General features: G+C 38.5%; 2 protein-coding genes across 15 annotated transcripts in view; one reads left to right on the top strand and one right to left on the bottom strand.

The window, feature by feature from the left end:
* The window catches only part of AVL9 (AVL9 cell migration associated), an 82937-nt gene extending 68883 nt beyond the window's left edge, over positions 1-14054 (top strand). For 6 of the 9 annotated variants that reach the window (XM_077856267.1, XM_077856266.1, XM_077856264.1 and 3 more), the window contains 2 exons: positions 8094-8299; positions 10656-14054. The gene's annotated coding sequence lies outside the window, so the exon portion shown is untranslated. Of the gene's footprint in view, positions 1-6189; positions 6288-8093; positions 8300-10655 lie in introns of all 9 variants that reach the window. The other 3 variants (XM_077856262.1, XM_077856263.1, XM_077856265.1) reach the window with 3 other exon arrangements.
* The window catches only part of KBTBD2 (kelch repeat and BTB domain containing 2), a 53972-nt gene continuing 36227 nt past the window's right edge, over positions 8551-26295 (bottom strand). For all 6 annotated transcript variants that reach the window (XM_077856271.1, XM_077856274.1, XM_077856272.1 and 3 more), the window contains 3 exons: positions 18031-18534; positions 13886-14051; positions 8551-11297 (listed from right to left, as the gene is read on the bottom strand). In XM_077856271.1, coding sequence (XP_077712397.1) covers positions 9762-11297; positions 13886-14051; positions 18031-18200 — 1872 coding nt within the window. In that variant the 5' untranslated portion in view covers positions 18201-18534 and the 3' untranslated portion in view covers positions 8551-9761. The remainder of the gene's footprint in view (positions 11298-13885; positions 14052-18030; positions 18535-26295) is intronic.

Raw genomic sequence — 26295 nt, 5'->3', positions numbered from 1 at the left:
CAAAATGTTTGAAAATTTTCATGCTAATGTTTTAATTTCTGAAGATAAAGAGGTTAAGTATTTAGTAGACCATTTCTAGGGAAAAAAGCATTGACCTAATTCATAGTGGTATCTTCCAGGAGTGTCAGTAGATGAATGTAAAATAGGTCTCTTTATGTACCATTAACTGGCATCCTCACAGAGAGGGAAAAAAAAATTTTAAGATCTTATGTATTTGAGAGCGTGTGGGGGACAGGCAGGGGGAGAGGGAGAAGCAGACCCCCCACTGAGTGGGGAGCCCCACTCTGGCTGGGCTCGATCCCAGGACTCTGAGATCATGACCTGAGCCGAAGGCAGACATTTAGCTGATTGAGCCACCCAGGTGCCTGCCCCCAGGGGAATGTTTTCAGTACAGGATATATGACACTACATGTGGTTAGTATTGGAAAAATGTCTACGTTCCAATACATATATTGTTTGCATTTTACTGTCCCCAACCCCCCCCCCCAAAAAAAAATAATGCTACTGATAGAATGATAAAAGGCAGAGCAAACCACAAATGAGTGAAGGGGAAATATGATTCAGGAGCTTCAATTTTCAAAAAATTCTTAATGTGCGTATCTTCCTCTTACTGGGGTTGTTATTCTCACTGTTGCTCATATCATCCTCTCTTTGGCCAGTGGTGTGTTTTATTTTCTTGGTCTCTTTATTTTTTCTAAGAAATTCTGTGGCCCCATCTCTCCCTCCACAGCCAGACTGGGGACTGCTCCCACGGAGTTGTGCTGCCTCACACAATCTCATGCAGGCCATATGTGCGTTCCCCGCACCTGCCTTCCGGCCTTGGGCCTTCCGGCCTGTGAGATGGGGCTGCCCTCACACACCATCACACCCGCGGCCTGCAGCTCCCCAGCACGGTGCCCTGGGGAGGAGGTTTGCCTGGTGATTGCTGTCATGTGCCCCATGACCCTGCTGTCCTTGTGGGCCCTCAGGCCTTTCCAGCAATCTTGAATCCTGGCTCTTTCCCATCCCATGGACCCCAGGTCATGCCTGGCCAGGGGTTCCTGCTGGCTCCTTGGTTCCCACGTTTTTGGACATGACTGCGACATCCTTTTGATAGCTTCCTTGATAGCTGGCATAAGGTGTTTCTAGCCTCCTTTGCACATTTCTTGCCCCGTACCTAGAATCAGCCTTTTCTCCAAGAAACTTTGGTTCCATTTAAAAGGAAATGTTACCTCAAAACTGCAGTCCACAGCTATGGCTATGGACACTGCCATGACTGGGAAGTCCTTTTCAGACCTGTTCAGCAGAAAGGGGAAATTTGTGTTTTGTTTAGGATGTGAGTGTGTACAGATACCTGCACTGCAAACTTAGACCACAGGGATTTCACTTTCCCTCTGTCTTACATCCGTATGTCCTTTCTTCACTCAGAGACTCTAGTACTAACATCATTACTCATTCACTGTTACCCATGGTACATACACAACAGTCTCAGGATACTAATCCCAACACTACCACTAATAATGTGACTAAAAACAGGTAGATTTTTATTTATTTTTATTTTATTTTATTTTATTTTTTTTAATCTACGATAGTCACACACACACACAGAGGCAAAGGGAGAAGCAGGCTCCATGCATCGGGAGCCCGACGTGGGATTTGATCCCGGGTCTCCAGGATCACGCCCTGGGCCAAAGGCAGGCGCCAAACCGCTGCGCCACCCAGGGATCCCTAGATTTTTATTTATTTTTAATGTAGGCCCCACGCCAGCATGGAGCCCAACACAGGCCATGGACTTAACCCTGAGATCAAGACCTGAGCTGGGATCAAGAGTCAGACACTTAACCAACTAAGCCACTCAGGCGCCCCAAAGATTTTTTTCCCTAGGCTTTATTCCACTAGAGATGCATAAATTACTGTTTTAAGAGTTACTTTTTGTGTGGTTATGCCACCCACTGGATACTAATTTAGATTCATTAGCTTCATCCTAAAGTTTTTAAATTTAATTTTGTTTTATAATTATGTAACATATTTACCTAGTTCTAAAGTCAAATTTACCAAACTAGATATATTCAAAGTCAAAGAAGACTTAATTTTGTCCTCCTCATGTTCCTTCTCCAAGTTAACCATTTAAAAATGTTTATAATTTATCTTTATGCTTTAAACACATAAATACAGATAAAATAGTATCTATTTTATCACACACACATTCTCCGTTTTGCTTTTTAATCTGGAAATCTGTATGGATTTGACATTAACCAATCCTCTTCCAATGGACATTTGTGTTGCTGTTGCAAATAATGTTATAAAGGATAACAGCCTTGTGCATATTTACAGTTAAAAAGTATTTTTTGCCAGTTTGTTTTTGGGAGAGGTCACTAGATAGGAGACTTCTGGTCAAAAGGATTAGTAATTTTACAAATATTGCCAAATCCCCAATAACCACAATGGTAATTTGCAGGACCATCAGCCATATGAGTATGCGTGTTTCTCCACCAATAGTTTGTGAAACTTTTGGATTTTTGCCAATTTAATATATGAGAAACAGTATCTCACGGTTGGCTTTATCTTTGACTCTTTCACTTGACATGAATGGGATAAGCTTGTTTTCATATGGTTAACCATTTATTCTCCTTTTTTTTTTTAAATTTATTTTCCTGTTCATTGTTTATCTCACAAGATCAATTTCCTGCAGAGTCTTTGGTCTTAACTTTTAAAAAAAAATTTGGGGCGCCTGGGTGCCTCAGTTAACCATCTGCCTTCCGCTCAGGTCATGATCCCGGAGTCCTGGGATGGAGCCCTGCATCAGGCTCCCTGCTTGGCGTGGATTCTGCTTCTCAGCCCCTCCCCCTGCTCATGCTCCCTTCCTCTCCCTCCCTCTCTCACTCACTCTCTCAAAGTCTTCATTTGTTTTTTTTTTTTTTTTATTTAAAGAGCATGCATGAGTAGGGGAGGAGGCAGAGGGAGAGAATCTTCAAGTGTACTCCCTGCTGAGTGGGATCCCCGTGTGGGGCTCAGTTCACAACCCATGAGATCACAGCCTGAGCTGAAACCAAGAATTGGAGGCCCAACCAACGGAGCCACCCAGGCATCCTAGTCTTTTTATTTTTAAAAGCTCTTTAAGGATACTAGAAATAACTAACAATTTGAAATATTGTCGTATACCAGCAGGTGAACCAGTATCACATAGATGTTCTAGTAATTCTATGAATATTCCTGCATATAAAACATACAGCAAATTGTTCAAGCATCATTTATTGAAAAGTCTGTCTTTCCTTATTGAATTATCTTGGCACTTTGGTCACAAAGTTGACCATAAGGGTGCCCGGGTGGCTCAGTTGGTTAAGCGTTTGCCTTTGGCTAATGATTTCAGGGTCCTGGGTCTGAGCCCTGCCTCAGGCTCCCTGCTCAGCATTCTTCTGCTCCTGCCCCCTTTCATGCACATGCACTTGCTCTCTCAAATACTTTTTTATTTTGACCATAAACACATGAAAATATATTCAGTTCTATGATATTCTGTCTATATCCTCGTGCAGTACCACACTGTCCTCATTATAGTAAAATTTTGAATTTTTTTAAATTTTTAACTGATCTCTACACCCAATGTAGGTCTCAAACCTATAATTCTGAGGTCAGTATTCACACGTCCTACCAACTGAGCCAGCCAGGCACACCTGAAATTTTTGGTGTAAGTGTTCCAACTTGGTTCTTTTTGTAAAAATGGTTTTGGCTATTGCAGTTCTTTTGCTTTTCTGTAAAAATTTTAAAATCAGCACATCAGTTTCTGTAAGAAAAAAGTATACTGGCATTTTGATAGGGATTGCATTGAATCTGTAGATCAATTTGGAGAGAATTGCCATCTTAACAGTATTGATTCAATCCATGAACATGCTCTATCTCTCCATTTCTTTAGGTCTTCATCAATCTCAGCAATGTTGTGTACGTCTTATATGTTTTTTGTTGAATCTATCCCTAATTTTGTTATGTTGTTAAGTTTTATGGTTAAGTACATAAAAACAGCTGACTTTTGTTTTTATCTGGTATTTAGTATTGATCTTATATCCTTGCTTAGGATACTTGTTAAGTGATTCTAGTTTTTATTTCTAAGCTGTATGCCTTTTCCATTTCTTGCCTTATTGCCTTGGCTAGTACAATTCCACGTAGAAGTGATGAAAGCTGGCAACTTTGTCTAGTTCCATATCTTAGGGGGAAAGTTCAGTCTTTCACCATTAAGTATATTAGCTCTGCGGTTTTCATAGATGTTCTTTATCAGATTGAGCAAATTTCCTTCTCTAATTTGCTGAGTTTTTATCATACATGGATATTGAATTTTGTCAAATTTTTCCTCTCTTTACTGAGATGATCATAGGATTCTTTTCCTTTATTCTGCTGATGTGTACTCTGTGATTTTCAGATGTTAAACCAACCTTTCATTCCTTGGGATAAAACCTACTTGGTCAAATCCTTTTTTACATATTGGTAAGTTTTCTTTTTTTTTTTTTTTTTTTAAATGTCAGCTCATTTGGTGTTCATTTATTTGATAAATCCTTTCTCCATAGTGTCAGAGGTACTCCCACTACTAATCACTATAATTCTAAAATAGTGGTCTGAATTCAAATTCCCTTTATGACCTATACACTCCTTTGTATAGATTTTTTTTATTTTTATTTTTTTATTTTTTTTAAAGATTTTATTTATTTATTCATGACAGAGAGAGAGAGAGAGAGAAAGGCAGAGACACAGAGGAGAAGCAGGCTCCATCCAGGAAGCCCGATGTGGGACTCGATCCCGGGACTCCAGGATCACACCCTGGGCCAAAAGCAGGGGCCAAACCGCTGAGCCACCCAGGGATCCCCAAGATTTTATTTTGCGTCTACTATGTGCCAGGCATTGTTAGGTGTTGAGGATACAGAAATAAGGTAGATGCAAGCCCTTGACCTCACAGCAGTGGTGAAGACAATCAAAACATGTTAACTATAAGATAGTTGGAGGAGTATTAGACAATATTGGGGACAAATTGAGATTTAAATAAAGGGAACTCAAGGTAGGATTTTTTAAGCCACCTAAAGGAAATGAACATGTAAATTGAATTTAGCCGGGTTACCATAGCATTTACCATCCAAACAGGAACATTTTTAAAAGTCAAAGGGAAAACAAGTATAAACTAGGATGTATGGTTACCTTAGATTTAAGCAAAAGGGAAGAGTGTTTGAGGCAGATAAAAATGTATGTGAAAGAGAAGACTAGATCTATTAAAAGAACTAAAATTCTCCATTTAGGGAGACTGTAAACTGTAAGGAAGAAAAGTAGGCCAGAAAAGGAAGGAGAAATCAGATTCTTCAAGGCCTTACAAATCAAAAAGGAACTTGGACTCCATTCCAAGGACAATAAAAGTTCCAAGCAAAGACATGACATAAATTTTGGGAAATTATGTTGATTGCAGTGTGGTAAAAGTGTGAGCAAAAAAGATATCAGCAGAGATCATTTAGGGGGTAAAAGGAGAATTGAGTATGGGGTTTTGGCATCATGAGATGTTCTCTGATTATGTGACTGCAAGACTCTATGAATACACTAAAGACTACTGAACTGTTTGGTGATTGTGAATTACAGCTCAATAAAGTGTTTTAAGGAAATTTAGGAAATTAAGTCCTCCAGGTGAGATGGTAGGGGCTCTACATTAAGGTGTTAGAAATTGAGGATGAGTTCAAGAGATATTTAAGAGAAACTATACGGCCTTGTGATTCACAGTATATGGAGGTGAAGGAGAGGGAAAAATCAAATTAACTTCCAAGTAAGTGGCAGGATGGGGCACAGTGCTGTTTACTGACAGAACCTGAACCAGACAAGTGTGTGAGATGGAGGTTGGGAAGATCTTAGGACATGTTGAATTTGAGAGAACAGAGACTTTCAAGTGGGAGATATCTGTGTGTCCCCCTCCCTCTCCCCAATTCATTTGCTGAACTCTAACCTCAATGTGATGGTGCTGGGAAGTAATTAGGTCCTAAGGATGGAGTCCTCAGGATCTCATTAGTATCCCTGTAAGAGGCCAACGAAGTTCCTGTCACATGAGGATATCTCAGCAGTCTGTGTAGCCCAGAGGAGGGGTCTCACAGAACCTGACCATGCTGGCACCGTAACCTCAGACTTCGCTCTCCAGAACAGTCCAGAACAAATTTGTTTATAACCCACCTAACTGATGGCACTTTGTTTTAGCAATCTAAGCTAAGACGACATATAAGTGTGGCTCTCAGGTGAACATCTAGGCCAAAGAAAACCAACATACGTCCCTGAAGTAAACAGCATTGCTTAAGGTGCGTGATTACAAAATCAAGATTTAAGAGATGGTTAGAGTGAAATCATCTGAGGAAGGGCCCCAGACATAGGGAAAAAACCAGGGGAGCATCATGTCGCGAGTCCAATTCAAAGTCTTTCAAATGAAGTATTCAGGGGTGTAAAGTACTATTATGTGTCAAAAAAGACAAGCGGAGTAAGCTCTGAACTTCAAGACGTTTCAGTGGAATGATAATGGCAGAAACCAGTCTCACTGGCTTCCCTGGTAAATGGTGAGGTGCTGTTTGTCAAGAGGCAAGTAATTAGGTTTTGAAGGGGGAAAAGAAGGGGGTTGAGCAAGAAAATATTTTTTAAAGAGGCTTGGGGGGATCCCTGGGTGGCACAGCGGTTTAGCGCCTGCCTTTAGGGCCCAGGGCGCGATCCTGGAGACCCGGGATCGAGTCCCACATCGGGGCTCCCGGTGCATGGAGCCTGCTTCTCCCTCTGCCTGTGTCTCTGCCTCTCTCTCTCTCTCTCTGTGACTATCATTCATAAATAAATAAATAAATAAATAAATAAATAAATAAATAAATAAATAAATAATTTCAAAAAAATAAAGAGGCTTGGTCATGGTTAAAGAGAGGAAAGGACCCATTTAGAGAAGTTGAAGGTAGTGAGGGAACACAAAAGCTGCAGAGAGGGAGGGAGGACTGCCTCAAGTTCAAGGTTTGGGGACAGTCTGGGATCCGTGTTTCAGTTCCTGACGGGATGCTGATGCACAAGCCAGTTTGGGAGGCAGGGTACTCAAAAGCAGACTTTGTAAGGAGCTTGGAAAAGATGGTGCCTTTAATAAAGATCCTGGGTTATTCTGTTTTCTCTCTGAACAGGAGGAAGAACTTGCAGGGGGCGGGGGCAGGCAGACAGACTTGGTGATGCAGTTGAGGAAGTTTTCCACCATTTTTCCTGTGAAATCACCTGCTAATAGAGTTGGGGAAGGTGAAGATTTCCTAAGACTGGAGATTTCAAATTGCTCTGAATGAGGGGTAGCTTGCTACTGTTGAGGACCTAGCCAAGGATGGGGACTGCAAATTAGATAGTGGCACCATCTGTGCCCTCGTGTGGTTTTCTGTAGCAGTGCTCAGCAAGCCAAGAGTCACAGGCAGATCAAGCCGAACTCATCTGAGATTCAGGTTTTGCCAGTTGTAAAATAATGACAGTGAAACAAAGGAGTTGGGCTATTGCCAGGAGAGAGGCGGAAGTAGAAGAGGGCAAGTCTGAGCCGGATGGAGGGGACCACTAGTGGAACGAACGCCTGAAGAGAATAAAGAACTTGGTATATTGGGTTTGACTGTTCCAAACTCAGGGCCCTTCTGTATACCAGTTTGTATTTAGCACTTCTTTTATCACCAGCCCTGGTAGGGGGTGCGGCTCTAAGAAAATCCCTACCCTCAGAATCATGGGTCATTTTGTAGACAAGCGTGCCTCTAAGAACACTCGATAGAATGACTGGTACAATGAACAGATCAAGGTAAAAGGTACTAAGGACGTGTGACAACAGACTCTCGTCATCACAGACTAAGAGGTGGCTACCAGGGAAGCAGTCATTAAAAAAAAAAAAAAAGACTCCCCCAAGTGGAGCTTAGGTATAGAAAGACCACGACAGACAGAATAGGGACGGAAGACCATTATGAGTAGAGCAGTAGCATAGGCAGCAAAGTACAGCACAGACCTGATTAGTAGGAGTTCAAGGTCATAGGACAACAATGTAAGATGAGGCTGTTAAAGGGATTTAAAGTCAAATTAGAGAGCCTTAAATGTGCTAAAGAATTTGGGACTTTATTCCCCAGCAGTGAGAGGCAGTTTTTGTGAGCCGGACTCCGATGTGCTCTAGGAAGACTGGGAATCCAGAATGAAATCCTTACTGAAGGCCTAAACCCACGGGTCTCTGGGACTGCACAGAAGAATCAGCAGTAGTGCTTTGAAAGACACTTCTGGGTCCACCCACCAGAAATCCTGCTTCATTTTGTTTGGGATGAGGCTCAGGCATTTAAAGGTACTCCAGATGATCCTAACCCAGGACTGGGTTAAAAGGCATGATGGTCTCTTCTGTGTCGTTGGTTGACGTTGATACAGTAAGGCTCAAATCAGACAAGAATAAAGGAAAGCCAGATATGTGAATGTCAAAATTCTGAAAAACGAAAAAAAAAAAAAAAAACCCTGTAACAAGCCAAACTGACCCAACAAAATTAGAACTAAAAGCCCACCATTTGTTACACCATTCCCATCACAAAAGAAAGACAGATATTGAATATATACAATTTATTTAATAAATTAATGTCATTCAAAATACAGTGCCAGAACATTATGCAGTTGAACATGCTAGTAATGTTTGTCATGAAGCACCTGTGCTCATGTTAGATTGGCGGCGCCCGCTACTGCTAGTGGTTCCTGGGATTAATGCCAGAGCAGCACTAGTTATCTGCTCTTCTGCACGGCTCGTGCAGAGAATTCCTGAACAGTTCACCTTTCTAATCCTAACCCCCCCACACACACACAACAGGTTAAAAAAAAAAAAAAAAAAAAAACAGAAAACAAAAAAAACCACACCCTGACAGCTAATGGGTATCTATACACAATCACTCTACAGTAATGCTTGTTATTAAATTAAGATGTAATGACCTGGTTAACCCACTCTAAATCTTTAAGATGGAGAAATACAACAGCAGCAGGTAGTTATATGCATGAGCCAATGTTAAGGTAATACAGAAAGTGGAGGCATTTACTGATTAAAGCTCCACACAGACCCGCACAACGAGGGACTAGCAATTCTTATTGCAAGCCCAGCAACTTAAGTCCACACCTGGTAAATGACCAGCTGATTGGAAGACCTGTATTCTAGATAGACAAGTATAAGTTAGTGAAAAGAGAGTACATGCACCTAATAGTATAGTTAGACTGATCCTGCAGTCATAGCTTTCCCTGTGCAATACCATAAAGTGGAAGATCTTCCTCAACTATAGTATAGGATTTAGACATTTCTATACCAACATGGACACTAGTGTTTAAGTGCAGCTGAATTAATTACACTGAAAAAAAAACCATATTCCAGGACTTCAGAACAGAAGCACGGGAATGAAATACATATACTAAAATAACCTCGGCACAATTTGCGATATACCACACTAGGAACAGGAAACTACTTTAATAAGTGAACTTTTTGAACTGTACATAACACAGGGCTAACAATGTTAGATAATCCAGATTCTTATGCTCTCATGATACACGTAAAAGTTTCTCAATTATTGGATACTCTATTTCATATTATGGAAGCATATCTTTCTGTAAGACTCACTGATATATATTATACTGATGCAAATATTAAGTAGGGCATAAAAATAAAATTTATCAAAGATAGATTTTTATGTACTCATATTTAGTCCTTTCATAGCCTCTCTTGTTTAGCAAAGAAAATGACAAAGCACATAAATCAGGCGTGCACTCCCAAAACTCGCCAACTATACAGGTGGTAGTGCAACCATCTCTCCATCTAGTTCAAACTCCTCAGTCCCATCCGGTGAAAAAAGGTAAGTTGGTGGTTTCCACGGAGATTCTTCAAGGCAGGATGGATAAAGTTTCCCCACAGTGCACCGAAAATCTCTCCCCAAGTCCCAGAGTACACGTTCAGATATGTGCTGCCGCAGAGACCACCGGTCAAGTTCCAGATCATACTGGTAGGTGACATATTTAGCTCTCTCATTTAAGTGGGTTTCTCGCATAAACACACACAGAGAATTTGAGATCACAACAGCTCTGACGCAGGGGTCTGAGTACCTCTTCGCAGGGATGTTGGCTGCCATTTTCCACTCGTTTTTATTCACATCATAAATCTCCACAGTTACTGAAGACCCATCTACAGTGCCAGAGGGCAGTCTTATGCCAGAATTGGTAGCAATGTGCAACCCTCCAATATAGAAAATTTTATCACCAAAAGCTGCAGCCGAAGCAAAAGATCTGCTAGTCTGTCTCATGGCCATTTCTACCCATGAATCAGACCTGGGGAAATAACAGTACATGAGGTTCAGTGTCATCACATAAATGCAGTCATGGACCACAACTGCTGCGCTCCACTGCCAAGCACAAGGCAAAGGGCTTACCATTGTCCATTCATCCTTCTCAGTATCGTATCTCTCCACGGTCCTCCGATTAAGTTCTCCACCTACACTGTCTCCTCCAATTGCATAGATATAGCCTTCACAGCAAACCAAAGATGGCTTTATGCGGACAAAAAGCATCGGGGTCTTTGGAAACCAGGTATTTTGCTGTGCATCAAACCAGTAAAAGCAATTCACAGTTCTGAAGGCAGTTTGAAGTTTGCTTGTTTTACTGTGATTTGTTTTTGTGTTTTTCAGAGGAACCTGACCACCTGCTATATAGATGTCATTATCAGGAGTTACAACAGTCCCAACCTTATGCAAATCAGCGGGTGGGCTGCACAGCTTGTAAACTTTCTCTGCTTGGGGGCTGTAACAGACAGAAGAGTAAAGACTACAAGGATTTTCTGAAGATGCTTCAATGAAAATCATCATCTCCTCTTTAGTCATTCCAAGTCTTGGTTTGAAAAACTTGGGCATAGACTTATACAGACCTTGAACCACCACAGACTTGTCATTGGGCGGCAGACCTTGAAACCAAGCTCTCTGTGTTACTTCGGAAAGTGCATCGATTCTGATTTGGCTAAGAACTGAAGACAAATACTGGGATCGTGATTCTGTGTTGTATTCTAGCCACAGCATAGCAGCTTCTCGAACCGTCTCCTCCTTTTCAACATTTAAATTGTCACTACTGAGGATGTCTATCAGTAGGTCATGTGACAGCTGCATGAAAGCCTCCTGGTGATACACAGCAGTGAACTTGTGTTCTACCATTCTTTTAGCACTTTGTTTTAATTCCTCACAACTGAACAGATCAGCAAAACTCAACAATCGCACACAATTCTCTGCATTTATTTTTTTAATTAAATACTCCCGACAACGTTGTAATACATCTTCCACCTAAAATGGGAGGGGAAAAGGTTGATAAAAACAAATTTTACTTTTATGTAAAACACAAGTATTATTAATCAGCTCCCTAAACTATACTTTTTATTTTTAGATACTTAATGTTTGGGCAAAGAGAGAATGCCTTCCAGTAATAATAAAATTAGAAAACTGTATAGTTTTGTATTTCTACTTCTTGTCCAATGGCCTACTTAAGTGCTCTATTTAGGAGCTAATAGTGTAACATTAAATAAGCTCTTAAAAATAAATGGTCTTAAAGGAAAAACTATGGAAATTTATGGATATATTCCATACTTTTCTAGTCTTTAAAACATGTAATCGAAGGCAGGCCCGGTGGTGCAGCGGTTTAGCGCCGCCTACGGCGCTAAAGTGTGATCCTGGGGGCCTGGGATCGAGTCCCACGTCGGGCTTCCTGCATGGAGCCTACTTCTCCCTCTGCCTGTGTCTGTGTCTGTCTCTCTCTCTCTCTCTCTCATGAATAAATAAATAAAATCTTAAAAATAAATAAAAAATATGTAATTGAGAAAATCAAATGGAAGCCATGTAAAAACTAATGATTATCATTTTTTCATTATAAATTTGTTATTCTGGGGCGCCTTAGTGGCTCAGTGGTTGAGCATCTGTCTTTGGCTCAGGTTGTGATCCCAGGGTCCTAGGATTGAGTCCTACATCGGGCTCCCCACAGGGATCCTGCTTCTCCCTCTACTTGTGCCTGCCTCTCTGTCTCTCTCTCTCATGAATAAATAAAATCTTTAAAACTGTTAGCCTAAATGATTATTGATGAGTAGCTGGCATCTGGTTTTCTCAACATGGACAAGAAAGTCCTATAAAACAAAGCTATGCACAAGAGTTAAGTATTTGCCTGCCTTATCTAGAGAGGTAACCAAAGGAACAATAAATACATTTATGTGCAGTTACAAATTACCTATGTTTAAATGACCCACCTTAGCCATTCTGTTTCCTAGATTTGTTTTTTCTTAAAAAGGAAAAGTAGAGATCTTGGCTGAATCAGAAGTGCTACCTACTATGCTTATTCAACATCATAGTAAGCTAACTAGAAGCAGTTTATAGTGACAAGTCAGGGTGCCTAGACTGGATGCTCAGGAGCAGACAGTATTAGGCAGCTTTACTTCTCTAAACCTGACCTTTCTCTTATATACAATGGGAGGATCCTTACCAATGATTATAATAAGGATTAGATGATATCTACACATCTATATATCTATAAGTAAAACATATATAACCTAAATAAAAGAGTAGTATCAGGAACATAAAAGCATTTTCTGTGGTTAATAATGAAAATCATGTTGCCAGTCATCCCAGGCTTGTCAGGACAACCCGGTCCAAGAGCCAGTCCTGTTTTGCCAAGTATATGCATATAGAGTTTATTAACATGGTAGGAAAAAGGTTATAAGGAACAGTGTCACTATTTACAGTAATAAAGTACTCTGGAATCCAAATTTCTTAAAATTCCTCAATTTTTTTTGCAACTCTAAAAAATACCTACTTTTAGTTTCTGGCTTTAAAGTACTGAAAATTTAAACTATGGAAAGACAGTGCATATTGTTGGCACTTCCCCCTTTCTCAAGTTTGGATCTAGGTTATGAATGCCTTTAATTTTAAAGCATCAGGAAGCTACGATGGCCTCAGTTTCCCCAGAGTTGCAGATATAGTAGAACACTGCATAATTTTATAGGGAAAAAAACAGTCCAGAATAAAAGTTATATACAGCATTGGACTGAGTTCTGGTTCCCAGAATTTCACCCAGGTGTTGGTGCTCAGTGTCATCATACTCAATGCAGTATGCATTTATGAAGCATCTACTAGGTAGCATGACCTGTTCTCTCCAAATAAAATCTTTAGTCTCAAGGTTCTTCCCTCAGAGAAACTTCCAGTTTCTGAAATATATTCCAAAAAAAGAGAAAGGGAGGAGGAAAATATTTTTATATTCTGTTTAAAATTGTAAATATTGAGGGAAAAACAGAGTAAAATAGTTTATCTGTAAGTGGATCAATCATCACTTTAGTTTAATAGTTCTTTAACAGCTCAAGATGGTCACACAGCTATTATAATATTTAGTTCGATCATTTCCATAAGAATCTTCAAATTTTCTGTGAAAACCTGTACGATCAAAAATCAATACATCTCAGCCTTTAGCAAAAAAAAAAATCAAAGCGCTTAAATTTAATAAACACCTTTAAAAATTACTTTTATCTGAAATCTGAATTCTCAGGTATATTAGAATATGAAACCAGTATGAAATTTTCACCCATCTTTTCAATTCAGTTCTCTTCATAAAACTAAAGTTTACTGGCTGACCAAATCCTGTTTTTCCCTTGTTCATTATTTTTAAATTTACTTAATCTCTACACCAACATGGGGCCCAAACCGAGGGTCCCAACATCAAGAGCTGCCCATGCTTCCGAGCCAGCAGGCAACCCTCCTTTGTACATTTTAAGAAGAGAAAACTTTCTAAAATCTGCAATAAAATTATATAGGTATAAGACAACACTGATGATGAAACACTGTCTCTTGAAAAAAATAGACCAGTTTATGTATATAACAGAGGAGAAACTGCTTACCTGCAGGAAGCAAGCTGTTTCATAAAGCTGTTCTACAGTGCTGTCATTTATTGCCAAGTTACCCGTGTATGCATAAGCTATTATTATCTGTAAGGTGGCTGCATCCACATTCCGCAGGTGCACATGTGTCTGTTTGCTTTCACTGAGTCCACTCATGAACATGGCCCTACATAGAGAAAGAACCAAGCTTTTAGGTTTAGTGTAAAACCAACGTAGACATAAGAAGCAAAACTAGACAACATGGATTTTTTTTTTAACATGGATGTTTTAGAGTATTTGCTGATGGACATATTCTAGGAAAAGCTTTCGAGGGAAAGAACCAAAAAGCATAGTTCATTGCCAAAGATATACTAAACCATTCCACTATGCCATTCTGAGTGAAAATATCAAAATTCATTTATTCTTTATATTCCTACAATGGAATACTATTGGGCAATAAAAAGGAAGTATTGATGCATACTACGACACAGATGAACCTCCAAAACATGCTCAGCATAAGAAGCCAGACATAAGAGACCACATATTGTAGGATTCCATTTACAAGAAATGTCCCCCCCCAAAAAAAACAGACAGAAGAGAGATTAGTACCTACCCAGGAGTGTGGGTGAGAATGGGGAGTGACTGTAAATGGGCACAAAGGTGAGTGAAGTGTTTCAAATTACATGGTAGAGATGGTTGTACATCTCTGTAAATATACTAAAATGCATTTAGTTATACAAAATGGGTAGATTTTGTGGTATGTAAATTATGTCTCAATAAAGCTGTTAAAATGTGTCATTTACTCACATGTTTTCCTAAAACTATACAGGGTAGTTTCCTAAAACAATGCAAAGAATATTACTGCATGTACACAGGAGAAAAATCTATGTGATCAAAAGTGAGTATCACAACAGCACTAGGTTAGGCCCCTCAAGGACAAGATGAGAAAAGCCATCAACATGGATAAAATAGTGAATCAGAGCAGAACATGACCGTTTTTTCAGGGGTATAAGGGCTCATGCAGGAGACTAGAAAGCAAACTGGAAAGATGAGTGGCTGCCAGATCATAGAGGGCTTTTAAAGAGAAGAGTCTGAGCTTTTTCTTATAGTGAGGAACACTGAAGGGTTTTGTGCATGGATTTATCAGCACAATAAAATGTATTCTAGGATGAATACTCTACTGCCAGACCTCAAGGGCCAAAGGCTGGAACCAAGAAAACAGGTCTGCTGCAGTAATCTACACTGGTATAAGAACCTGCCCAGGGTGGCAGAAAGAGATAAAAAGCTATCACAACGAATCAAGCTGGTGACTTTCTGAACACAGGAAATGGAACCAAGTAGATAGGGAAATGAAGTGCCTGAAAAAATACTGCTAGCCATTAAGAGAAAAATTTTAAGGTCAAGGAAATGCAAAGTGAATTTAATCCTGGGAAAAGGGAGTTAAATTTTGGCTATATTTAAGGTAAGGGCAGTTGAGTCAAATGGAAATAATACCACAATCAGTTAAGCATTTAGAATCACTGAAACTCTGGGGAAGGTCAAGCATTAATACAATAGTCATTATCTACAAAGTAACACGTGTTAAAGCTGAGTAAGTTACCTGAGGGGAACCTAAAAAACTCAAAGAAAAATGCAACAGCAGTCCAGTACCATGCTACTTAGGACAAAAGAGGTAGGGTGTCAAAAACTGTGGAATCAATGAACGAGGAGCTCAGAACGAGGAGCAAGGACAGCAGCTAACCTTCAGGCAGTGAAGGAGAGGAAAAGTGGCACAAACATCAATCAAGGTGGCTGATGACATCCTCCCCAAAATACAGGATGGCCATAAATAAACCCAAGCGAGTCAGGGAGAACAGGAGGTGTTCTCTGAAAACATTCAAGACATGACAAGAAACCCTTTAAGAAAACCGATAAGCTACTGGCTTCACCTGACATGAGAGCATGGGAGGTAACAAAAAGAAACCTGAAAAAGAACTGTAAGAGCTGAGTTAACATGGAAGGTTAGGGATCAAGTGGTTTTTATGGCTCTTCCAGCAGGAGGCAGTAACTGGAAAAGAGAGGGCAAGGGGACAGCTGGATGTACAGATGACAGGCGGACAGGCTATTCTAGATTATGGTTTCTAACACCAGAATGATGGACTCCTGTGAAGGAGCTGTGCTTCCCGAAAACCAAAGACAGAAGAAGCCTAGCCAATCTGATCATGAAAGTATTAAATAGACGTTTTTAAGAAAAGAGCAAATACTGAATTACATATTAGAAAAGTATCGCAGAGGAAGAGGTGCTGAGCAGTTCTCAGGTTACTGCTCTCTCATCTGGGGTCTAAATGTTACTAAGAAGTACTGTTTCAGAGGTTCTTTTGATTTCTGAGGCTCTTGATTCTTGGTAGGATATAACTGGGAATTTAAACCACAAAGCAAGGATGTATCTAAACCAAAAGGCAAAATTTGCATTGTGGGTTACGAAAGCAGCCCAGACACAGGATTTTAAAGATTTGATCCCAAAGACGTACTGGACTATTCTTTCTTTCTACTTATAATTATTTCTACTTCTTAATATCTGATTTGCTTTAAGGAGAATATATTCTCTCTGAAGACCAAGGATGCTAACAAAGGGAACTGGCCAGTGATGAGGAAATAACAGTAGCCTTAAAAAACACTGTGTTGTCTTTAAGACAGTAACATTACTGAGGTGCCTGGGTGGCTCAGTCAGTTAAGTGCCGGACTCTTGATTTGGGAGGGAGCTCCACACTCAGCACGGAGTCTGCTGAAGATTCCTCTCTGCCCCTCGCCCCACTTGTGCTGGTGTGTGAGCTCGCTCTCAAATAAATAAAAATCTTTAAAAAGAGAGCACAGCACTAATAAGCAGCTTTGGTACTGACTGCACCTATAACCTCAAATTTCTAACACCATCTAACTAAGCAAATAGATCTGAAAAAGAAACTGACCATCAAAATCATCTGGGAAGCTTTTTAAACATAAAAATTCTGAAATGCTCACACAGGCCCCCTGAATCAGAATTCCTAGGTTTGAGATCCAAGAATCTGTTTGTAGAAGCACTCGAGGATTCTGATGATTAACCAAGTTTTAGAACCACTGTTTGCAAATATGCTAGCTTTCTAAGAAAATCAATGTCTGAAATTGTATGAAAAATCCACAGCTTAACTTGAAACTGCTGGCACAGCAAAGATAATTAGCATTTGGGCCTCAGCTTCTGCAATCATGAGATGTGTTACATTAAGAAATGTGACATTTCTACACCTTCATGTATGTTGACATTAAAAAATCAACATTAAACCTGTCCTTTCTAGAACTGTCACTAAAGGAGAGCAGAAATTAACTTTCACTGCTACTCTCCACTTATGACCACTAATACCTGTGGTAGATGCACACTGGTCCACATTTACCTCATCTTTATTCACCCTGTTCCTTTTAGATATTAAGTAAAAATTCAACCTTAGGGCAGAACACAAAAGAATTTCTATGCATTGGCTTCTATTCCTCTCATGAAACATGTAATAAAGTAAAATCTATCTACATGTAATAAAGTAAAATCTATCTAAAAAGATTAAAAGTTGCAGACGATCATAAAAATGCAAAGTTACACTTTATTTATATGCTATTACAAAATAAATCAGCTTCTAAATTCCAAGGCACAGAGAAAAATGTTATTAATTACTTAAATCTGGCAAGGAGTCTGGTAAGGCTAACAATAATCAAAAGTGAGAAAAATATTTTTGCAAAGGAAATAAAGTCCTTAACATGTATGAATAGCAACAATGATCCTCTAAGTTATTACTTAGCCTACTTACATCTATCAACAATGACTACTCTTTTAGAAATACAGTATCTTAAAATCTCAACAATGAATAAAAATTACTCATTTTTCTTTCTCTTTTAATCTTTTTGTCTCCCCATAACTAAAACTTTACCTGAGTTAATGTCAACAAATTTCTTATATTTAAACTTTTGTAAAAACTTATTTCATCTGTCCTTTACTTATACATGCAAGGAAGTGACTTCACCAACACTATGCCATCAGAATAGAAAAGTTAAGCAAAACGTGAAAACGTCTCTTTTTTAAGTTTAAAAGAGTTCCAATTAAAACATTAAAATAAACTAACATTCTGCATTTGAAATTACAAAGCAAGCAAGATTAAAGTACTTACCTAAAATAAGAGCTACATGTTGCAAGAACCATCTTATGACAGGGGAATTCAGTGCCCTCAACAATTAACACTATGTCAGTAAACAACTGCTGTTCATAAAACAGTTTTAACTGTTCCAGCAAGGACACAGCATATTCAGTATTGATCTGCCTCTCGTCTTGAGTGGACATGACTGTATTCCATTAATATCTCCCGGAACAGATTGGAAAAGTCAGTCTTACTGATGGAAGGTCAAGTGAATGCTTCAGAAACAAAAAAAGGAGAAACTCTGCTTGCTGTTATCTGCAGCATTCAGAATCAAGACTGACACAGTTGCTAATGAAGAGTATCTTGTTATATGCTTAGAATCACTCCTAGGTCATCCTGTGTTAATTAGGTTCTTCAGTTCTTCAACACAGTCTGCAAACGTCTTGCTCAAATTTGCAATTGCTGTGCAGCTCATGGGTTAAAGAGAATAACACACGAGGTAGATTTTGTGGTGGCATCCTATGTTCCGTGGGTCCTCTGGAGTAATTTAAAAAAAAAAAAAAAAAAAGGCCAGTTAAGAGTAGGCTAGTATATTTTTAGGATACGATGCTTAAAATGGCAGATTTAAATATAAATTATATTTATTTGAAGTTCAACTTCAGGGGATCCCTGGGTGGCGCGGCGGTTTGGCGCCTGCCTTTGGCCCAGGGCGCGATCCTGGAGACCCGGGATCGAATCCCACATCGGGCTCCCGGTGCATGGAGCCTGCTTCTCCCTCTGCCTGTGTCTCTGCACCTCTCTCTCTCTCTGTGACTATCATAAATAAATAAAAAATTAAAAAAAAAAAAATTTGAAGTTCAACTTCAGACATTGCCATAAAAATGAAACCTGAGAAAAGGAACATTTTGACATCTATTACATTTAAAATAAAAAGACCGAAAAAAATTAACATTCATAGTTTTTTTTTACATTTATAGTTTTAAATTAACTTTTTGCCTTCTCTTCAAAACGTAAACATCCTAGAAAATAAGCACATCAGTAAGCACATATTTTTAAAGTTATTTAAAAATTAAAGAATTTAAATTACCAGCAAAGCCAAATCTCCTAGTTTTTTGTTTAGTGGCAATACGGAGCTGTAATTTAAGAGGAGGAAAAAAAAAAAACCCTTTCTCTTGCACAGAGAAATCTCATTTTGGGGATATATCCTAAATACACTCAACAAAGTTTTTATATTTAAATTAGTTAAACTAGGGATCCCTGGGTGGCGCAGCGGTTTGGCGCTTGCCTTTGGCCCAGGGCGCGATCCTGGAGACCTGGGATCGAATCCCGTGTCGGGCTCCCAGTGCATGGAGCCTGCTTCTCCCTCTGCCTGTGTCTCTGCCTCTCTCTCTCACTGCATGCCTATCATAAATAAATAAAAAAAAATTTAAAAAAAAAAAAAAAATTAGTTAAACTACATGGTAAATAGATTCCATTAGTTTATTTCCAAAGCATAAACTATGTTTTTTAAATGTGTAGTTCAGTCCAGTAAGGGAAGTAGATGCAGTATATATCTCTTTGTATAGTGGTTCCTTCCTAAAAATCCTTTTGAGTATAAAATTTTACTGGGGGAAAAAAAAACTTTTTTAAACTAAACATGATAGAGACATGTGTAGGACCCTAAATGGAAGACTCCATAGTATACAAATATGAATTTAATGATCCAAGATGTGTAAATTTAATACAAAACCAATCTAAATCCTATTTGCAGAATATCTGCCTAGAAGAATGCGCAGAAGTTGCCAGGGTATTTGAGGGAAGGAAGGGCAAGTTTTTCCTCATAACTCTCATCAAATATTAAAATGTACTACAAACTACAAGAAGCCCAAGTAAATACAAGAAATTGGATATAAACACTGGCATTTTAAAATTTAAGATTGGTTTAGTTCAACAAATAATGTTGGAACCGGCTAACCACTTGAGAGGAAACCCTAGGTTTTAGTTATATTGCATACCATTCATCAAAAGAAATTCCAACTGAATTAAAATTAAAATTTTTATTTGGAAATCAGAAATTACAACATATGGCAAAGGAATTACAAATCAAGAAAGGAGGTAAAACTCATACAAAATTACTAAATAGCTAAAAACTATCACTTCAAAAAAAAAATAAAAAATAAAAACTCACTTCTTTTCTAATTAGATGGTTCTTAGTTCCCATAATCAGAAAATCAAGTACTACTCACATGAAACCTATAAATAATACCATGATTGGAACCACTACCACTTTTTCTCACAAAGTATCTTCCATATGTCAAAAAGAAGATCACATTGTACTTCCTGCCAAACTATACTATTACACAAACTGCTAACTTGATATACACTGTCAAATTTCCAGCCAACTTAACTCTGAACATAACTAAAACAGGTGCAAAGGCAGAGTGAGACTTTGGGTCATTTAAGGTAATGACTTCGCTCTTCCAGATCTGAAAGTTACACTATAAATCTAAGTTCTACTACCACAACCTCTAAAGCTAATACCTAATCACCTAAAATCACTATTTTCACTTATCAACAATGCAAGGTCTAGTGTTAGCAAGGGTGTAGGAAAATGAGTATTCTTCTACTGGAGTGTATGCCAATTCATACCTACATGTTCTTACTCAAAACTCCTAGGGGTAGGTATGTTCTGGAATTTAGAATTTTTCAGGTTTTATAGTGGTACTGTGGTACATACATCTTGTATTATAGGACTCTCTCAAGGAGTCTGGCGCAGCACTCCATAATCGAACATATTACTATCTTTGCTGTGGGAAATATGAATAGTGTGAATATAATACTATAAATAGCCTCATGTTACTTCAGGTTGAGTTTTGCTAGTTTCTCTTAAAACTTGATTTCAAGAGCTTTCTGAATTTCAGAATTGCAAACGAACTATTACGGAAAGCAAAGTACCTGGCATTGTAAATGTTGAATATCTCTATCAATTCTACCTCTGGAAATTTAGCTTATAGAAATGCATACATTGAAGGACACCCCCGGTGGGCGCAGCAGTTTAGCGCCGCCTGCAGCCCAGGGACTGATCCTGGAGACCCAGGATCGAGTCCCACGTCAGGCTCCCTGCATGGAGCCTGCTTCTCCCTCTGCCTATGTCTCTGCCTCTCTCTCTCTCTCTTTGTGACTATCATAAATAAATTTAAAAAAAAAAATTTTTTTTAAAAAGAAATGCATACATTGAGAAATTAAAAGACTCAATCCCAGCTGCAAGACCCAAATTCATCCTCATCCATATTTAAGCCAGGTGACAGGAACTGGCAGCCAGGGCCAGGATGGATTTGGATCATACTGCTAGGCCCCAGAATTCCTTGCAGACTAGCTATACAGGCTCACTCTGGTCATTCCTTTAACCCAATAGTATGATTTAATTTTTTGTAGTGATTTGATTTTTTGCTGTGACTTTTTAAGACTCCATTTAATTTGTTATGTGTGGGTTTTACTAGATTTTTTTTTTTAATTTTTATTTATTTATGATAGTCACAGAGAGAGAGAGAGAGGCAGAGACACAGGCAGAGGGAGAAGCAGGCTCCATGCACCGGGAGCCTGACGTGGGACTCGATCCCGGGTCTCCAGGATCGCGCCCTGGGCCAAAGGCAGGCACTAAACCGCTGCACCACCCAGGGATCCCTAGATTTTTTTTTTTTTTTTAATTAATCATACCCATGAAACCATACTAAAACAAATGGTCTGCTTTTTCAAAATTACACAGTGAGCCAACCTCATGTAATCCTCATTCTGACTGCTTTAGGCATTCCTATTTCCCGCCCCTTACTTTGTAATCTAAGGTTCATTTTCTTCCTGACAAGGTAATTTTTATTAGGATATCTTAATACTAAAACAGAAAAAGGAAGTCATTTAGATATACTTAAAGAAGTTTAATCATTTAAGCATATTTGTATCTAGTACAATTCAAAATAAAACTGTCACTTCTCTGAGAATATAGACTTCAAAATATACTAACTAAAAACATGAAAAGGTGCAAAGTTTAAAATGATCAAAGCTTCAAATGCCTGTAACATGAACATTTACTGTAACAAGATTCTTTCTCTCCCAAAAACAAAACTTGAAATCAATATCCTAAAAATATTTCATAAAGTCTGTACCGTATTACTTAGTGATCTGACCTATTTTATTAATTTTCCCTTTTTAATAAATTGCAATAGAACTATCATTCTGTGTTATATCTAAAATTAGCTTCAAAATAAGTCAAACATCCTGTTATTTGCAGAAGTTAGCACCCACAAATTCCCAGGTATCAAGGAAATCGTTTAATTTTCCATCATAAATTAACATCTACTTAAATTTAATTCAACATATGTTTACTGAGTATTCATTAAGGGCTGGTCATTATACTCTGAAGTACTCAGACTGAGAGTTGCCAACCACTAGAGCTCCAAAACACCATATACATTTATTCTTATTATACAGATTACAGCCAAAACCATGATTTAAAAATCCAGTTATTCTAGGAGTACCTGGGTGGCTCAGTGGTTAAGCATCTGCCTTTGGCTCAGGTCTTGATCCCATGGTGCTGGGATCAAGTCCTACAACAGGCTGCCCCCAGGGATCCTGCTTCTCTCTCTGCCTCTCTGGGTGTCTCTCATGAATAAATAAAATCTTTAAATAAATAAATAAATACATACATACATACCAGTTATTCTAGACAAAAGCTAAAAGGCAGCTTAAAACAAGTTGGGTATAAGGAATGTTTCTCTTAAAATCTGTCTTGCTCTTTCATCTCCAAACTTCTGATAACACAAGAACAAGAAATTTTATTATCATTAGAAAAAGTGTAATACAAGTAATATAAGCAAAGGAGGCAGTTGGCACTTGGCTCCACTAACAGTGGTTCATACTTCAAAGAGGAAAAAGTTATTGAAGACCTTTTTAAGCCTTCTGAATTCTACTAGCATATGCAATGATTTTCTAATTTAAAAAACAAACTTTTAAAGGATATACTACTTCTCTTTTATTCAAAGACAAAATATTCTAAGAGGCTTTTTTGCAAGCTATAGTCTCTGTCCCAAATGCTTGACTCTGTTGTTACAGCCTCAAAGCACCAAAAGACAGTATGTGAACAAATGGACATACTGTGTTTCAACAAAACTTATTTCCAAAAACAGGCTGCAGGCCACATGCACCAATCTCTGCTTCAGACTGCTTCCTGATCAAATATTAAGAGTCTGTGATTAAAATGCATGACACAAGTTGTTTTTCCTAGAATATTTTCCCTCTAGATCACAAAAAAAAAACAAGGAAAAAACCCTACAAGCCTGAATTGCCTAAAGGTTGAATTATATACAACTCTTAATCTAACTTGTATATATTACACTCTTCAACTAAAATATTTTAACATCTATTATGTAATCAACACAACTGCTTCCCTTACCTACTGCAGGTTCAGTGGATTTTTTTTTCCAAAGATTTTATTTATTTATTCATGAGAGAGAGAGACACAGGCAGAGGGAGAAGCAGGCTCCATGCAAGGAGCCCGTCATGGGACTCGATCCTGGAACCCCAGGATCATGCCCTGAGCGGACGGCAGATGCCCAACCACTGAGCCACTCAGGCATCCCATTTAGTGGATTTCTGAAACACTTTCTCTTTTATGTACTGAGTACCCTTTATCAAGATTAAAAACAAAAAGGACATTCTTCTACAAGACAATCTGTTGGAAAAAAAAACACAATGAGAAAATACTATAGAGTCAAAAACACAACCTATTTTCTATTTTATCAACTACAACAGTAACTACATACATTTGAAAACCACAAGATGTGTGAGAATTTTTGTGTAAAGGGATAGATTTTAAAATCTTGGATTTTAAAGCTGATCATTAGAATATTAAAACATATTCCACAATGAAAATGCCAACTAGAGCAAGAATTAAATGGGAGCTGTACAGACACCGTATAATGAAATTTTGAATCTAATAAAGTGCAATGTACTTTAACATAAAAACTATGCATATTCTAACTTCTTTTTCTAAGTTATGGGCTCAATTAATGTTTTTTACTGATCTACTTGATGGCAGAGAATAACAGCATTAAGGTTAGAATGCCACATAACAGGATGAGATTCTTCTATTCTCTAGCCACTAATTTTCTGCAAAAAATTAGGGGACAAAGTCCAACTTATTTTTAAATCTAAGGGCTACCTATGAAAATAAGAAACTTATAAATTACAATTTAAAAAAGCAAAAATTTTGGTTCTAATACAGTTTTTCTCTATTGAGTGAATTCCACCACACAAGTTTCAAAACACTGCTATTAAGTGATCAGGATTAAATCAGTCAGCAATCCAGATTAATATATACAATTCTATTTAAAAATATTAAACACCTCTTACAGGAACTTACTCCAACAGGTTTCTTCAAATAATCAGTGGGACTATAAAATAACAATACTACAAAAAAGGTGCTTAAGTCCTCAGGCTTTGAAATATGTCCCAAACTGTTTCTACAAAGAAAATCAACACAAAACAAATACTGCTAATATTCAAAATTAAATAATACTAACAAATATTTCATAGATTCTGAACACTGATATTAAAAGTACAGAACCCAAGATTAATCGGAGAAAGGCATGAAAGGCTGAAATTAAAAAAAAATAACTCCAAACACTCAAGAGATTTCAGAGAGGCTGATGGCAGCAGATTTTATTAGGGGGAGGGGAAGTATCTGATTTCACTTTGATCCCACAGGTGTGTCATTTGTAGTATCCTTCCACTGAGTAGCTACAGAAACACAAATAGAAGCAAAGCAAGCTTTTCTTTTCTTTTTTTTTAAGATTTATTTGAGATAGAGAGCACAGCAAATGAGAAGAGAGTGCACAAGCAGTGGGGAGAGGCAGAGGGAGAGAAAAGCAGGCTCTCCCACTGAGCAGGGAGCCAGATACCGGGGCTTGATCCCAAGACCCTGGGATCGTGACCTGAGCCGAAGTCAGATGCTTAACTGACTGAGCCACCCAGATGCCCCCAAAGCAAGCTCTTCTAATGTTAACCAGGCAAAACCTGAAAGATCAAGGAAAAAATAAAGTATTAAAAAACTGCTGAACGTAAAAATGACTTTGATCAGCAATTAACTGAGCTGTATATGTTAAATGAAATAAAAAGATGGGAAAGAGGCTGCCAACTAGGACTGCACAGAAATTACATAAAGGATGAAGTAATGAGAAAGAAGAAGGGCAGCAGACTCTAGGTCATCATCTGTACGAAGCACTTTCCAGCTGTATATTATTAACTTAGACGGTGCTGCATCTTTTAATGCTACAAATGCCCAAACAGAAGATAGAAAACTTTTCTTGGAAAGGATCCAAAGCATTCTGAATGTCAAGTTATTGCCAAAAATTTAAGACCATTACTGCTGGAGCCGTGAAAGCCCAATTCCTCAACTTACCAGTTGTGTGACCTTTGTAAGTTTATTTACTTTCTGTACCACAGTATGCTAATCTGCAACATGGAAGATGAAAATAGAACTCTTCTCAAGGAGTTGATTAAATGCAAATGCATTTTATAAAGATCTTAGGACAGTGCCTACCACATTACACTACTACATAAACATATGAAGTTGTATTTATTAATCCACTCAATGGCCAGGCTTTTTGTCCCACTTTCCCAACTCCTGAATCTCCATACCTATATACCAGGTCCAGGCGTCCCAATTACAAGATCTCAGCACTCAAATACAATTGTCTTTTTATCCTGAGTGAAGGGGATCTTAGACACTCATTTCAAAGATTTAGGGAGTATTTTGATGGTACAAACCACAAAACAAACCAGCTCAACAAAAGCTAATCTTGATTAGCTGATGGGGGGGGGGGGGGGACACGACTAAAGGAGAACCAGGAAGCACCAGTGACAAAACAAAACATTGTTTGAATCAATGAGATAGGTTGCTCCATAGGGAGGACAAAATATTGGTGCCGGCAGGTTTGCTTTCAGGTTATCAAAACCATTCTGACAGTTGAGAATGTCTGGAAAACTACTTGGTCTTTCTTTACACTGATTGTCAACCACTACACAGATGTGATCCTGGAGACTCGGGATCGAGTCCCACATCGGGCTCCCTGCATGGGGCCTGCTTCTCCCTCTGCCTGTGTCTCTGCCTCTCTGTCTCCGTGTCTCTCATGAATAAATAAATAAAATATTAAAACAAAACAAAACAAAAAGCCACCTTGCCTTTTGAAGATTTTATCAAGTTCGATAAATTTCAGTATAGCTCCCCCTACTCTAACCAAATGCAGACCTTAGGTCTATTCTTAC

The sequence above is a fragment of the Canis aureus genome, chromosome 18 (assembly GCF_053574225.1).
Source record: "Canis aureus isolate CA01 chromosome 18, VMU_Caureus_v.1.0, whole genome shotgun sequence".
Lineage (NCBI taxonomy): Eukaryota > Metazoa > Chordata > Mammalia > Carnivora > Canidae > Canis > Canis aureus.
Note: the sequence above shows the minus strand (reverse complement) of the source record. Positions and strands in the feature narration are given on the sequence as shown.